The 17,073-nt window shown below is 41.9% G+C and overlaps 1 protein-coding gene across 1 annotated transcript in view; it reads left to right on the top strand.

Annotated features, from left to right (window-relative positions):
- The window catches only part of LOC128736089 (probable serine/threonine-protein kinase DDB_G0278665), a 192,980-nt gene that overhangs the window by 4,764 nt on the left and 171,143 nt on the right, over positions 1-17,073 (top strand). The window contains exon 2 of the mRNA XM_053830602.1: positions 13,861-14,347. Coding sequence (XP_053686577.1) covers positions 14,171-14,347 — 177 coding nt within the window. The 5' untranslated portion in view covers positions 13,861-14,170. The remainder of the gene's footprint in view (positions 1-13,860; positions 14,348-17,073) is intronic.

The raw sequence follows: 17,073 nt of genomic DNA, 5'->3' as shown, positions 1-17,073 counted from the left end.
CCAAGTAGTTCCTGCCATAGTAATGGTGTGTTGAGTTCACACATACGTTCAAACGTTTTTATTAGGTGCAAAGATCTACCACCCACTCCCGCTTTCCCCCCCTCCCCATTTTTTTTAATGCAAGCCGAATCTTCACCATTCATTTATTTTTACGAACGTATGCCCGTTGATTCATCGCAGTCGTCCCAAACGTGTCGAATTTACGTGCGGTGAATTTCCACTGCTGCTGCGGAGCGGGGTGCAGTGGTTAAAAACAACTGAACCGATTCAGCTATCGGCCAGAATGGAACCATTCTCATCATGGAGTTCACTCAGGTTGCACAATCATCTTCTGCAGGGAGCGATGGATGGAGGAAAAGATTAGTGGAAGCAAAGGCACGGAATACAATCTTCCTGTTTACAAACAGTTTCGCTGCCAAACGCTCGCTGCATTCGCTTCCGAAGGAAGACTTTTACAACAACAGCTGCAGCATCGTTTTGCTTGGTTTTATTTATAGTCCGGCTGTAAGTCGCAAACACGGGCGGGTAGCTCGAGCCGGAATGAATTTAAATGGATCCAAAATCCAGGAAAAGTACACATAAAAAACAAGGAGCTCCACACAATGTTTCGTGTTATCGTTACACACAGCCGAAGCGTATTAGTCACACACACTGACGGTGCGTGCGAGGGGGGAGGTAGCGGGTGACGTGCAGCAGGATGGTGAAAGGGATGCCCGGGAAAAACATTTTTCGATTTTTGTTTTTGTGTGATACAGTGCCGTGATTAGTGGGAGTGTGCGAGACGGAATATGAAATCTTTTTCAGTCATCAAGTGGATAGTAAAATAAGCGTGGGAGCTAAGAAATGCAGCATACGAGAGAATGCGAAACGTGGAATTTCACTTCTAGGTTCGAAACAAAACAGTAAATTTTTTTATAGTCCCATGGAAATTTATTTTCGGATTTAAAAAGGCACCGATCGAGTGGGAAGAAAACCAGGGATTAAAAACCGAAAGTGTTGAACGCGGCGAGTATGACGCTAGATCCCAGAAGGAACTTTCAGTTTCGTAATGTTCGTTACAGCATCGCCTCGATATTACACACGTGTCTGTATGTTTGATTGATAGATGGGTTTCGATCGTCACGTCATACACTTGTGACTACTTTTCCGTGTTGCATTTTCCATTTTTCGGTCAGTGCGTCAGTGAATTTACGATTTGCATTTGATTGATGGTGGTGTCGAGCCGGTACGACTGGCTGTGTGACCCAAAGTTCCCAACACCGATGCGATGGTTTCCGGGGGTAATTTTCACGTGCTGATCGACCAGCTGATTGGCACTGGAATTCACGCAATTTTGATTGCGAATCAGCATTATTACTTGGAGATGACGGGCCAAACCTATGCCATTTTTGTGCAGTTTTATAACGTTGAAAAGTAGAGGAAATTAAAATTAATTACTCTGTTTGTTTCCCCATCACCCTGATGCTATAGAGATGTTTCTCAAAAAATTTGAAGGTTCCATACTGTTCATTGAACCTAGTATTAACATCAACACTAAATATTACATTGATAATGATGTTTTCAACAACCGTTTGCTTCCCATCGTCAAAAAACACTACAAGAATGCACCATACTGCTTCCAACAAGATTCTGCACCGTCTCACCAGGCGAAAGTTATAGGCTTGGTGTGAGGACAGTTTTCCGGATTTTATTTCTTCGAAAAAAATGGCATGTCAGCCTGATTTGAAACCGAGCCACGGAGTCGAGTACGGAGCCCGAGGGCGGAGCCTGAGTATCGATACCGAGCTCGAGTTTTCTAACAGCTCAGTCACGTACAGAAACAGCTTCTCAGCCAAACAGTGCACCCACTGTTTTTTGTACGGAATTAATCGAAGATCATCTTTCGAAATATTCTTCATGGTTTCCTGCGAAATTCCCACTTTCTTGGCCATCTTACATCTCAGACATCTGGTCAGACTGATCTGGTTTCTGTCAAATTCGCACTCCTACTCGTATGATTTCTTTCTGCTTCTTTGAAATATAGGTCGAAAAAATTTCAACAACAGATACCAGTTGCTTTTTTGCGTCCATGCTTACCATGACTCGAATGAACGAATGAAAATTCAAAACAAACACACGCTGTGTTGACATTTGAATACACTCTAATCGAAAAATATCCAGACACATCTGTGGTTAATTCAATTTTAATTAAACATGACCAAAAAACACACTGTATAGTAAATTTTAACAATTTCCCGCTTTGTTTTGCTAGTAGGGTATGTTGCTGCTTCGTCGTAATTGCCTATTCCCGTCAAATCTAACATAAATTATTAAAAATATCAGCATTTTTATGACACACAATGCAAAATTAGTTATTCCCTAATATTTTAGTTTATTGTCTGTCATACGCAATCAATCAAAGTGAGCTGAGGTCTATTTAAATGTTTATTATCATTAAAGAAGTCCTACCAGCCGAATTTCCTACGTTTTTTTTGTACGACGAAGAAGAAAATGTCGACTAATCGTTTTAATTTCCGTCATTCATAAATGAAAATAACTCACGCAAGGCATTGTCGCTATTCTACAGCCAGGAAAATTTGCCTGACCTGCAGAAATTTTGCAGAATAACATTTGTCATGCCGTCCTACACAAATACATGCGCGTTAGCTTCGTAAACATTGTTGTGATTTTTAGTTCGGACGATGAAAAATGTTTATGGACGGATTTTAAAACGGTTCGACGAATTTAAGAAATAAAGTCGGGTGCATAATTTCAATAATATGCTTTAATAATCGCTTTTAAAAATCCTGCATGCTTCAAAATGATAATTTCCTAAACGTAGCCAGGTAAAAAAGAGAAATAGAGCATTAGTTAGATGGTATTTTCGGCATGCTTCTAATTATTGACCCTACTGTTTTTATATTACCCGTACCTAAAGAACCAATTCAACACCAGGAAACGAATGTGCAACCGTAGTATTTAGTGTATATTGGTAATAATTAGTGATGATTTTTCCCCTAAGATGATGCGGTGGGTGAGGCAGAGGGGCGGCCAAAAATAGAAACAGGCAGAAGAACTAGAGCCGCACTCCTACCTGTTAAAGATACCGTCGAAAGAATTGATTATGTAGCGCGAAATTTGCGCTCCAATGCCAAAGAATTCGATAGATAAGAAGTTTTCGGTCGCTTTTACGGTCGAAGGAAGCCCATTGTATTCGGCAGTTGGCCATGGAAGTGTGCCCTAGTTCACTTCAGGTTCGATTGTCCATTTTTGTTGTTATCTTCACGCGAAGGTAATATGATTTGGCAAAGAATATTCTAGTAGAAACTTAAACTAAGTTTTTTTTGTCCCTTCCTGTGCGATGTTGTAAGATTGTTCAAGCAGAAAAACATTTGTTATCTTTTCTTATTTGTCAGCATAACTATAACAAGTTTTGACGTAGGACTACGTCTTACGGCAAGTTTTGAGATAGGGTGTCATTCCAAAAAATCGAAAAATGCGAGCGTCACGAAAAATGAAAGGTTTTGAGCGCTAATAGCTCAGCGGTTTTCCGATCGATTATCAATATTCTTGCACCAATCGATCAGAAAATCTTCTAAGAATTGACCCAAATGAAGAAAAGTATGGATTCTTGATGTTGAACTATTGAAAAATTGAAAATAATGAACCTATGTTTTACCAGAATTTTCGCTTCGTGATTGGTTGGAAGATTCTTTACGATGATCTAAACCTATACCAATTTGATACCTGTGCTTGGGAAGTAAGCCAAAACAAGTGACAAAGTTTCCTCATTTCAACAAGATTTCTTAACACCGCGGTTCAACCTAGACCATTTTGATGTCCTTGCTTGGGAAGTACGCCAGAGAGAGTAACAAAGCCCCTCGTGCCAACAGATTTCTTACGAACGCGATTAAACCTATCTAATTTGATGTCTGTGTTAGGGAAGTTTGCCAGAAAAAATGACACAAGTTCGTTGTCCCAGCAGATCGCAAATTCTTTACTGCGAGACGATTAAACCTCGGCGAATTTGATATCTGTGTTGGAAAAATGTGCTACAGCTGTAGTGTTCGGTTATAATACGGCTCTGTATGAATACGCATGCTTGCCGTTTCATTAGAAGTGTAGTGAAAAGATGTGCTGTTGATAAAATAGGATTAAATTGGTAAAATCCTTTCAACGTGAGAAACCATGGATAATAAAAACAATCTTTAATTTCAGTAAGGTAGCAAAAAAGCAAAGCCATGGGTTTATACCGTCTTTAGACATTACCCTTCGTTATCGACAGACTTCGCAGCCGGCTGTTAGAGTACAGGAAAATTACGGGGCCAGTGCAACGATCCTATTGACTCTAACTAGCAAAGCCCCGCCTAGCCGAGATTCGAACATACGACGACTAGCTTGTTAGACCAGCATCGTACCTCGAAGCTAACTGGGCGAGATCGGTAAGGTAGCAGGAAAGTAATAGTTTGTGTTCTTGATTTTGTTAAATTGTTTTCAAATTCACAATCTTTTGAAAATTGAACGTATGCAATGTTACTTTGATAAATGTTACATACAACGCATGTAGCATGTATATATGTTGCATATAGCATGTATACATGAAGAATCGAATGATTACAGCATGAATACATGCTACTATCACTACAAAGAGACTTACGTAGTCCTGCGTCACCTATATATGCGGTCGTGTCTTGTACACAACCTCTCTGATTTTTTGGTCTGTTCAAATTTTCCAATCTTACAAGATCCCCCCAAAAAACATGGGCAATATGGATCATACTAAAAGCAAAGCAAAGCCTAGGTGCTATATTCCGTTATCGAAACTTGACCTTCTGTTTTTATATGACAGACTTCGTGGACAGACTGTTAGAATATAGGGCAGGGCCAGTTACTTCGATCCAATTCACTCTAACGGCCTCTGCCAGCTGAGATTCGAACACACGACAACTGGCTCATTAGGCCAGCATCATACCTCGAGGCCAGCTGGCAGGTTATGAACCATGTATTTGTTATCAACCCATTAAACTGAAAGGATTCACTGAGATAGAAACATTTCAAGATTTAATTTGGTAACCATAGTAGTTGAAAGGAAATTAATAAGTTTCGATCAAAGTTTTCAGTTATTTTTAATAATATTTTATTTGATTAGTCTATTCGAATTCCATGATTGTAACAATATACAACTTTAAAAAATATAGTTTCTAGAGTAGCATGGTTCGGAGTGACACGGTTCTGTCAACTCAAGTGTGCACCACATGTATCACAAAAAATCCGAACACGGTGCTTTGTTTTTCGGCTCGGTACCGATTGGCACGGTGCCAGTGAACCGCGCCATGATTTCGATTTCCGTTAATTTCTATCTGATCCATTCGAACTTTGTGTACTTAATTGAGCTGTTAGAAAACTCGGGCTCGTTGTCGGTACTTAGGATCCACCCTCGGGCTCCGTACTCAGGTCGGTATGGCTCGGTAGATTGGCACAGCGTCGATCGTATATTTGGTGATAGGTGCGAACGGTAAAACCTATAAGGGTAAGCGGGGCAAGACCGCCCGCCTAAGCAAAACCACCTGTATAAAAAAAGTTGTAGCTCAATTTCTAATTTATCTGCTTTAAATGAACAATTGATCTATTACCTACATATAAAAAATAAAAACATAAATATCTGTAATGATTTTCTATTTTTTATTGCGATTTGGAAACACGTCCAAAAAATAGAGTATTTTTTCCATGCGGGGTGAAACACGCCCACTAACGGGGTAAAACCGCCATAGCATATAACTTTAACAATACTCAACCGATTTGAATGAAACTGGTGGCATTGGATTCATGAATTTATCTAATTTAAACAAATTGAATCAGTTTGCTATCAAACAATATATAGTTCCCCGAGATTCGCAAGTTCGAAAGAGTGTCCGGCAGCCACTCGTATTGGAAGAATATCAGTAATATAGGTACCGACAGTCTTGAAATTGATACCGTGTAGTTTCCTTAGACAACAAGATGGATCGGGTTAGGCATCCTGGAGTCAATCTTTAAGGACTAGAGAGGATCTAAGATAAAATATAACAATATGGGTATTAAAGTTCCTGCAATTGATCCGGTAGGTCACTTTTTGACATTTCAAATTGTTCTGATTGATAAAGCAGATACATATTACTTTTCCATTGTTAAGATAATTTGCTATATTTTCATAAAAAATATGTTTATTCTATGTTATTTGTCCCAAGAGGGAGGAATTATTAAAAAAAAGCTATATCCGAGAAAACAAGAAAATGTCCATAGCGCCCGCAGGGAAAATTGGCGATTTAGATTTTTCCAAACAGTCCACCAGCTATAAACTAAGCACATTTATATTGGTTTATATAAATCTGAGATCCTTTGGTCCAAACTATGCAATTATTTTAAAAATCTCCTTATCGCACTAGCATTATACACGACGGTCTTGCGCCGTTCGTTGTGGGCGGTTTTACCCCCAAATGACCGATTTACACATTTCACTATTTATTTCAACAAAACTGCATGAACAGTTACCTAATTTAGGTACTGTCGGATGAAGACAGGATTAGAGAAGCGATGTGGGTTGGATTTACTGAAAGTTTTAACGTTTTGAATAAAATAAACCCTAAGTTCTGCGGGAACAAAGTTATAAAAAACGAAACGATTATAACGAAAAATCTATTTTTATTTATTTCTCCGATAGTTTATACGATATTGCTATACAAGGTATTGTAAAATATTGCGTACGCATTCAGTAATATGACTGTCATCAACATTTAACACCAATTTGAGCAAGGCCCTGTAAAACCATGGTGGGCGGTTTTACCCCGGCGGGCGTTGTTACCCCGTTTACCCTTATAATTCTGAACGGCGTCGACAGTGCGCGCCTTTGATAACTAAATTGGCAACACTGTTTTGAACACTATTCTGCTCAGCAGTATTGGGCGATACCGTATCGTTACCCGCTATTTTGATACTTGCGCACGCAGCCAGGAGTACTAAGAACATACCTACTGGTGTACACCTGACGTAATATAATCGTTCCTTGTGCCAAATTGACGGACTGTACCGCTTGTGATCGATGTGCGATTGAGGAATTGAATGCGAATTGAGGACAGTCTCTCAGGATCGTACACTGCTCATTCTGGAATCCCACAAGGCAGCCATCTCGGTCTTTTAATATTTCTTATCTACTTCAATGACGTCAACTACCTGCCTAAAGGTCCGCGACTGTTGTTTGCAGAAGACCTCAAGTAAAAGTTGGAAATCTATCCGAAGCCGCTGTCCTTCAGGACAGGCGAAATGGTCGACAACCGCACGCTGCTAAATCCCAACAAGTGTAAAGTCATCACATTTTCTAGAAAGTTGAGCCCATTCGCTTTTGACTACAGTCAGTTGACATTTGACGCCGTCATTAATTACTGTCCGTGGGAGGCGAACGTTGTTTTCTCTGGAACCTCTTTCTACCATATATTTGACTTTTAAAGCATTGATTTGAAACCCATCATTTTTAGCCAGGTGTAGATTGCCTCCACCTAACAAAAATTTCTAGTAGTGATGCCAAAGTCGCCTACGAAAATTAGGTGTTGATCATGCCCGCTCGAAACCCGCTCACCGGATCACACCTTCAATAGCACATGTTAAACAACACGTCTTTGCGACAGATTTTCTGCAGTGCTACTATACCGAACTTTTGGGGTTCTGTCTATTCCAGCAGTACCCTGATGCCGCCCAAGAAATTCAGCAATCTGCAGTTCTAGGTATCAAACATCCATTCCATGTTCTTATTTCGTCACCTTGCTCCATGGCGAATGTTCCGTGTCGAATTTCCTCGATTATTCGTAGTTAGTTTGGTTCAAGTAGGTGGCTCTACTAGGGTCATGGTACCAAGTCTTGTGATGGGGCTACCATCTTAGCTGTAGTGCCGAGACAACACATATCAGCCGCCCGGTCCGGATCAAACACCAGCGTGAGCTGCTCCTAACCTAAAGTACAACCGTGCACTTGGTTGAGGGATCGTCAAGTCATAACGAGTTGCCCCTGACATGCGAACAGACGCTCTAGGTGGACAGGGCTATTACTGATTATAACACTCAGCATGCGCACGGGTGCTTCTTTCCATGTAGATATATGACCTTAGTTTCCACTGTGGTTGGTTATCCAAGTTCCGCTAAGGTTGTTCGTATTCCGGCAAATATTACAAGGAGGTAGCGATGGGAGTTGTTGGATAAGAGGCTAAGGACCGCTATTATGTTTATTTTATCTCAGATAGTAGCTACAGCTTTTAGTACAAATCTGTTCCTTCTTATCAGTCAAAAGGAACCTAAGAGTGGTGTCGTTAGAATTTACCCCATTTCATATCACCGCAAGAATAGCCTGCTTCAGTCAATTCCGTGGAGTAGTTTGCAATGGGTTACATGCTCAGTAAAATTGGTATAAAATGTCACACTTTGGAATCACTCAAGCGCAACTTTTGGTTACTGTTTGGAGCAATGTGCCCCAAGCCCCAAGTAGGTACGGTTGTATCTACTAGCTGCGACGCATTTCATAAATGCCTTCAAACGGTGGATCATAGCTTCTTATTCATTAACTCCTATTCCTACCTCCTCGTGGTATCAGCCGGGATACGAGCAACTTTGGTTGGAGATCGGGTAACCAACCCCGGTGGAAGCCAAGGTCGTATGCCGTCAGCAAAGGAGGGCCCTTTCGAGCTTCGTTGGCCCTCCGGCGAAACAGGGGGATGGTGTAGCAGGCTTTGCAAGCCGTCATCACGAAAAATACTAAAGCACGGAACGAAGAACAAGGAAATTCTTACTGGAACAATCGGAATAGACTCACGAACGAAAAAGGACTATAGATTGGAAACTCGGAACGTGGAACTGCCGATCTCTCAACTTCCAAGGGAGCACTTGAGTGCTCCCCGACATATTGAAGAACCGCAAGTTCGACGTCGTAGCGCTGCAGGAGGTGTGCTGGAAGAGCTCAACGGTACGTACGTTCAGAGATGGACATACCATCTACCAGAGCTGCGGCAACACACACGAGCTAGGTACAGCTTTCATACTGATGGGCGAGATGCGGAAACGGGTGATTGGGTGGTGGCCAATCAATCCTCGAATGTGCAGGTTGAGAATCAAGGGCCGATTCTTCAATATAAGCATCATCAACGTGCACAGCCCTCACCTCGGAAGTACCGATGACGACAAGGATGAATTCTACGCGCAGTTGGAGAGTGAATACGACCACTGCGCAAAACATGATATCAAGATCGTCATAGGAGATTTCAATGCTCAAGTCAGCCAGGAGGAGGAATACAAACCGGTGATTGGAGAGTTCAGCGCACACCAGCGGACCAATGAAATGGACCTAAGACTTATCGACTTTGCCGCCTCCAAGAACATGGCCGTACCTATTTCCAGCACAAAATCCATCACAACTACACCTGAAGGTCACCAAATCAGACAGAATCACAAATCGACCACGTTTTGATCGACAGGCGGCACTTCTCAGACATTATCGACGTCAGATCCTATCGAAGCGCTAACGTTGACTCGGACCGCTACCTAGTGATGGTTAAGATGCGCCCAAGACTCTCCGTTGTGAACAATATTCGGTACCGACGCCAGCCTCGGTTAGATCTCGCGCGGCTGAAGCAGCCAGACGTCGCCGCAAACTACGCGCACTCACTCGAAGCTGCACTGCCGGAAGAGGACAAGCTGGATGAAGCCCCTCTCGAGGACTGTTGGAACACTGTCAAAACAGTCAGAGGCAGTGGAGTGAAGAGCTTCATCAGGCATGTAGCCTGGAATCAGTGGAACGATTGGTTTGACGATGAATGTAGGAGGATGCTGGATGAAGAGAACGCTGCGGGGGCGGCCAAGATGCGCATAGCCACACGTCAGAACGGGGAAAGACACAAACAGAAGAAGATGCAGCGAAACCAAATCTTTCGGAAGAACAAGCGCTACCTGGAAGAGCAGGAATATGCAGAGTTGGAGCGGCTGCATCGTTCTCAGCAAACGCGAAAGTTCTACCAGAAACTGAACGGATCCCGCAAAGGCTTTGTGCCGCGACCCGAAATGTGTCGGGATAAGACTGGCAGTATTCTGACGGACAATCGTGAGGTGACCGATAGGTGGAAGCAGCACTTTGACGAACATGGCTAAATGGCGCCCAGGCGGAGAACCATGGCGACGGGGAAAGCGATTTCGACGGTGCAACAAACGGGGAAGAGGTGCCAGCCCCAACGATAGGCGAAGTTAAGGAGGTCATCATACAATTACAGAACAAGTCAGCAGGGAAAGATAGCATCGGAGTGGAGCTTATTAAAATGAGACCAGAAAAGCTGGTCGTTTATATACACCGACTAATTGTTAGAATTTGGAATACGGAACAGCTACCGAAGGAGTGGAAAGATGGGGTTATCTGCCCGATCTATAAAAAATGCGATAATCATTTTCCACCGACTATCACCAATGGCGAACAGATTTGTGGGAACTTATCAAGCCGGCTTCGTCGAAGTTCGGTCTACAACGGATCAAATATTTACACTGCGGCAAATCCTCCAAAAGGGCCGTGAATACAGAGTTCTCACGCATCATTTGTTCGTTGACTTCAAAGCCGCATATGATACCATCGACCGGAAAGAGCTATGGAAAATCATGGACGGGAACAGCTTCCCCATGATGCTCATCAAACTGATTAAATCTATGATGGATGGTACACAGTGCTGTGTTCGGATTTCGGGTCAAATTCATTCGAATCACACAGAGGGCTTCGTCACGGTGATGATCTTTCATGCCTGCTGTTCAACATACCGCTACAAGGTGTTATGAACCGAGCGCATATCAACACGCAGGGCACGGTATTCAACAAATCTAGCAAATTCGTCTGCTTTGCCGATGTCATATATATTACCGGCAGAACATCTGTGGCGGTGGCTGAACAGTACACCAGACTAAAGCGCGAAGCAGAAAAGATTGGGTTAAAGGTAAATACTTCTACTAAAACAAAGTACATGCTGGCCAGCGGAACCGTGGCCGAACAACGCCGCTTGGGCAGCAGAATATTGATCGACAGCGATGAGTTTGAGGTAGTTGACGAATTTGTCTACCTTGGCTCACTGGTAACGGCGGACAATGATACCTGCCGTGAGATTCGAAGGCGTATTATCAGCGGAAGTCGTGCTTACTATGGGCTTCACAAGTAATTGCGGTCGAGCAGGCTAAGTCCCCGTACAAAGTGCACCCTGTACAAGACGCTAATTAGACCGGCTGTTCTCTACGGGCATGAAACATGGACAATGCTCGAGGAGGACCTGCGAGTGCTCGGAGTTTTCGAACGACGAGTGCTAAAAACGATCTTCGGCGGCATACAGGAGTATAGAGGCGGAGGATGAACCATGAACTCGCACAGCTCTATGGCGAACCCAGTATCCAGAAGGTGGCTAAAGCTGGACGGATACGATGGGCAGGACATGTTGCAAGAATGCCAGACAATTACCCTGCAGAGATGATGTTCGCCTCAAATCCGGTAGGAACAAGACAACTAATCTCATGTTTTTAGTCTTGACCTTGAAATGCGGTTATACATATATGCGGTCATACAAGACGACTAGAAGCACAGCGAGCAAGATGGTTAGACCAGGTGGAGCGAGATCTGGCGGAGAGTACTCGGTGTCCGAGGAATTGGAGAGCGGTAGCCCTCAAGCTCAACCGAGTTACATGGAGAAACTTTGTTAAACAGGCTTTGTATTAGGACGGCAAGCCACCTAAGACAAGACACGGCTTCCGATAGAGACGATGCACTGCGGTATAAAAGTGCAAAAAGCGGAACTTTTTTCATATTGTTTTTGACTTTTTAGCAATATAGTAGGGCGGCCGTATGAATAAAAGAGTTAGAGCAAACTCTCCCATAAGATTTACACGGGAAAAGTAAAGCAAACTGGTTTATTCATACGGCCTAGTGTCTTCAAAATATTTGTTTGTATGAATGACGCCCATTATCTGAAAAAATCCAAAGTTAGTCATAGCTTACTATAATAAAATTAAAAAAAAACTTATTTTTGGGTTTGGAGACAGAGACATGGTTCCTTAAGCAAATGTGTAGAAAATGTAAAAACAAGCAACTTTGTGCAAGAAAAGAAGTTTCTATCTCCTTCAGTTTCAAAGTTATAGAGCATTTTCTTTAGAAATTAATTAGCTTTTCGTACATAACTTTTGTTAGTTGCATTTTACAAGAGGATCTTGTTTTAGGCAATTATCGAAACAATCAAAATACACGTTTTTGTAGAAGACCACAAATCTTTAGGATCTTCCCTTACAAAATTATCGCACATTTAAGCTTAATTTGTGCTTAACTAAGCGATCCAAGAGACTTATTTCGAGCGAACCGTATAATCCATTTTGTTTTTTGTGCTTAGCTTCATAAATAGGGTTGGCCAAAAGTTTAGTGATGTACTACAAACTTGCATAGGTCCCGCTTGTCCCCACTCAGTCTATATTAGAGTACTCCAGGCTCCAACATTGCAACTGAGTGGCTCAACGGTACACTGTCGAGATGCACAGCTACCACTCAAGGTGATCTAAGTCTTTACGAGCAGATTGTCATCGAAAAGAAAAGGATTGCAGAATAATATTTAGATTACATAACAAAAAAAACTGTTCTAACGAATCTATCACCGACCTGTGCTCACATAGTTGAGCGTAGGTTGTACATTTACAGCATCCCCCCTTCCAACACCATCTTCCGCAGTTCACTTTCTTTCCGGTGACCGCGCTGCTCGAAGATGGAACCTCCGCTCGTTATACAAAAACGATTGCGATTTGGTTGTTTGTTGCGTGCAAATTTTGCCACAAAACACCCCAATCCAATCGCCGCGCTGGCTGCTGGCGCTTTATGCAATTTCCGTACGGTCAAATGCCCCCAATCGGTGAAATTCCAATCCCAGCCAGCACTTATCGAAATTCGCTTCTCACACCTTACGAACTGTGTGCGCAGCCAGCCAGCAAGAAAAATCCAGTGCATGTTACCCACATCCGCTGCTGCCAACCAACCAACCAGCCAGCCAGCCAGCGTCACAGAAAATTAGTAAAATTGAGGAACAATGCGGACAAGGAATACGTAATGATGTCGATCACGGAGAGGGTGCCGATTGCGTTCGAAATTCGTCTTGGCGATAGATTTGGGAATGTAGGGATTGAGTCTTTTCATATTAGTGCAGATTAATTCTGGGTGAAAATAATTTATTACTGAGTTACATAACCCAACACTGAAGTATTCTATTGAACTGATAGGAAAAGTCCGTAGAAAGACTTCAGTCCTTCAATTCGGATGTTATCTAATCAACACTCCATTCACGTTGACGTAGTTTGCTAAATATTTATGGTTTGCTATTCTTGAATTCAATCGGCGTTTGGTGTACAGTGAATGATCGATTTTCGTTGGTTCAGTGTAGCAATTTGAATTGTTTTTGCTGTAATGTAAATGACCTCTAGCTGTAGCAGCGACGGCACATTATATTGATAGCAATAAAAACGTTATGGAACTTGATTAGACGACTTTTTGCCAACCGACTGTTTGAAGCATTCTGATATGGACTGTTAATATTGACAGGACGAAGCTTATTGTGTCCAGGTGAACAATCAATTTCGATAGCGTATTTCGAAGATAAATGAAACATCACGTGCCTGCTCCAGCTGTTGCCATTGTATTTAACTACTTGAGATATGACGTTCTGTTAACAATAACACTGGCCAATAAAAGTTTGGTCCTCGTACATATTAAATAGTTCGGCACTCGTCAAGGAAAGGACTGTGAATTGCATATAATCTTCAAACTGATACCATTTGTATTGATTTTATGTATTTTACTTTCTATTTGCAGAATATTTGACGCATCTATCAACATTGTATTGTGTTCGCAGCCTATCGGAAATCAACGGTGTGAAGTGTTTGGAAATAGAGTGCGGGTTTACGTTTGATAGAGTCCGGCACAAATCCTTCGGAGGAAAAGAAATACCATCCAACCAGCGTTGGTGAGCCGGCAACAAACGATCCCGCCCGCCCGATCCCCGCGCTGGGAATGGGGTCCGGACGGTAGTGTGCGATGAGTGATCGTTCCGGTAGTCGATTATCGGTTGCAGTTGGGCAAGTCCCGATTTCGGCAGTGAATGTAATTGAGAGCTGATAGCACGATGAACGTAGGACAGCATAGCGGTCCCGGACCGCCACTGAACCGTAGTGGTTGTTCGGATCGCTCGGTTACCGGACCCTCCTGCCGGGCGCTGCGGACCGCAGTGTCCGCACTGTACTGCTTGGACGACTTCATACGGGAGAAGATCGGATCGGGATTTTTCTCCGAAGTTTACAAGGTATGTGACCACAACTGGATATTATTCGTTACCGGGGCTTTCGCCGCAGTAGAATAGATTTGTCAAATCCAATACGAACCACAAAAAAAAATCATAGCGGAAGCGAATGACTGAACCACACTGAGTACATCGAGAAACCCGGAAGAAATCGATACGTATCGATGGCTTTCTAGAGCTTTGACCAATTTTCAATGCATGTTTTCGCTACTAGTGAACATCGGAGACGCGAGAAGCCTACTGCTGCTTGTTCGTGATTGCCGCCGGCCAGCCTAGCTAGCGCCAATCGAATCTCTTCCGCTTTTCCCTGCGGGCGTGCGTGTTTTACTTGGAAGTCTAATAAAGCGAAAATAAATAAAATATTAATCGCTTTCATTAACAACGAGCGCCAGCCAGCGCGCCGATGTTTAAAGCGAACCGCAAAGCAGCGGCGAAGTGGCGATGCTAGATCATCACGCTATTCTTTGTCCACCGGATGACAAATGTTGCCGACGGCTGTAGGACCTTAGATGGTTGATAGACTTACCGTGGTTTCATTTAGTACCATTCAAAGTGTGGTGTGTGTATGAAGCTTCGACAATAGTTTCGTTCCCGTTGTATGATTCAGTTCGGCTGTCAATTACTGCGAAAAGTTATATTTGCGACTTTAGGTGCAGCCATTTCAGTTGATTACTTATTTTCGCTCAGCAGTTTTCTCACAATCTTTCCCAGTGACATTCCACGCGTGGGGGAAAGTCAGTAAAGACGGACGCCTTGTGAGGTTAGGATGCTATATTTGCTATATTCGAATCGATATGAAACCACCGAGTGTCACTGTGTCAACAGCTGTTTTCAGGACAGCACAATGCCGAATGCAAAGTACTGTTTTTGCGGCAGTTATCAGTTATAGCTACTGGACAAGCTGATACAAGTGACTGCTTCATCCGCGTTCAAGCAAAGTCAGAAACTAATTATGACAAATATTGAGTATATTTCTAAACAATAAGGTAAAATATTCTTATAAGGATCCTTGTTGACAAAAGTTGCCTCTCAAGTGGCTCAATCCCCATCCTACCATGAATTCATGTAGATCATGAATCAGATGAATCAAATAAATAAACGGTAAATTATAAGTGAAAACACAAAAAAAATAGTCTTTTTGTAAGTAAAATGTAAAAAATTAATGTTCCTGCAAGTATACACCACTTTGCGAATCAATCCAATATATGTGTGCAGAAGTTCCCCAAAATACGTTTTCATTTAATACTAAAATCGCCAATCGATTCGGTGGTTCAAAAGTTAAGAATCTTTAAAACAGGTCCAGAATCAAGAATGAAAATAAATGATAAGTTTCGGGACCACCCTGAGCTTCAAATACTTAAAAAAAATGGATCGTACATTTTCCGAAAAGAAATCGGGACACTAATTTTGGACAAGATCGGTGCATTTTTGAATGTCGGCCTGTCTTTACTTTCTGCAGCTGACGCAGCCAATTCTTGAAGGCATCCTGGAAAATGACGATTACTCGAATCAATCATTTTTCTTGTCAACGGCCAGGCAAACTGCGCAGCATGCACCGCAGAGAGAATTCCAAGGAATCAAGTGGAACCAGAAATAATAGCTTATTGCTTTAAACTCCTAGAAATCAAGGAGAAGGAAAAAAACGTGGACCTCCCGTACCAATCGCTTCCTATATAATGTAGAGAAGGGGCTTCGGATGGCTAGAGCTGTGTTGGGCGCTTCTTCCTATAGTTGCCTTTCCTATTTCATACCCTCAATTTTATTTTAATGTTTTCGGTTTGGTATTTACTAAGTATGTTGTCGATTCTATCTTAATTTCTATCTGGTTTCCCGGCTTTTGTTTCAACAAAATTTTAATCTTAAGTAACTTTGGACACTTTACTCTTTGTTCTTATAGTAATAAATAGTATAAAATTATCTTCCTGTAAGTACAAAAAGTAAAGTGTTCAAAGTAACTTAAGATTCTTACCAGTTCTTTCGTTAGCACGACTCCGTAATTGAAGACAAAATTTAAACTTTTATTTTGATTGTGTCTCAATTTGGTTTTAACTAGTGTTTCAGTCTCAGTACGTTTAGTTTTTACATTCTACAATTTGGTCTAAATCATAAAAAGGTTCAATATAAATGTGATGAAAATGTGGTAATGCACTGCAAAGAATTTTTGGACGTAAAAAGAAAAGATTTTATTTCGAATTTCCTGAGATTACCTAATGGTATTATACGATGGCGCTAATCCAAATTTTGGAAGTAAAAAGAGAGGAGGTTATTTCGAATTCCGGACGTTAATTCAAATATTGGACACGTAAAGAGAGGACGTTTTTTCTAATTTTGGACGTAAAACGAGAGAACGTTTATTCGAATTTCGGACGTAAAATGAGAGGACGTTAACTCAAATTTCGGACGTAAAAAGAGAGGATGTTAATGCGAATTTCGGACGTAAAACGAGAGAACGTTTATTTAAATTCTGGACGTAAAATGAAAGGACATTAATTCGAATTCTGGACGTAAAACGAGAGGACGTTAATTTAAACTTTGAACGTAAAAAGAGAGGACGTAAATCAAATTTCGGACGTTGGACGCAAAAAGAGAGGATGTTAACTCAAAATTTGGACGTAAAACGAGAGGACGTTAATTTAAATTTGGGACGTAAAACGAGTGAAAGTTTATTCGAATTTCGGACGTCAAATTAGAGGACTTGAATTCAAAATTTGGACGTAAAAAGAGAGGAT

This window comes from Sabethes cyaneus, chromosome 1, assembly GCF_943734655.1.
Source record: "Sabethes cyaneus chromosome 1, idSabCyanKW18_F2, whole genome shotgun sequence".
NCBI classification, from domain to species: Eukaryota; Metazoa; Arthropoda; class Insecta; order Diptera; family Culicidae; genus Sabethes; species Sabethes cyaneus.
The sequence above is the reverse complement of the archived record's forward strand: the minus strand, read 5'-3'. Positions and strand labels throughout refer to the sequence as shown.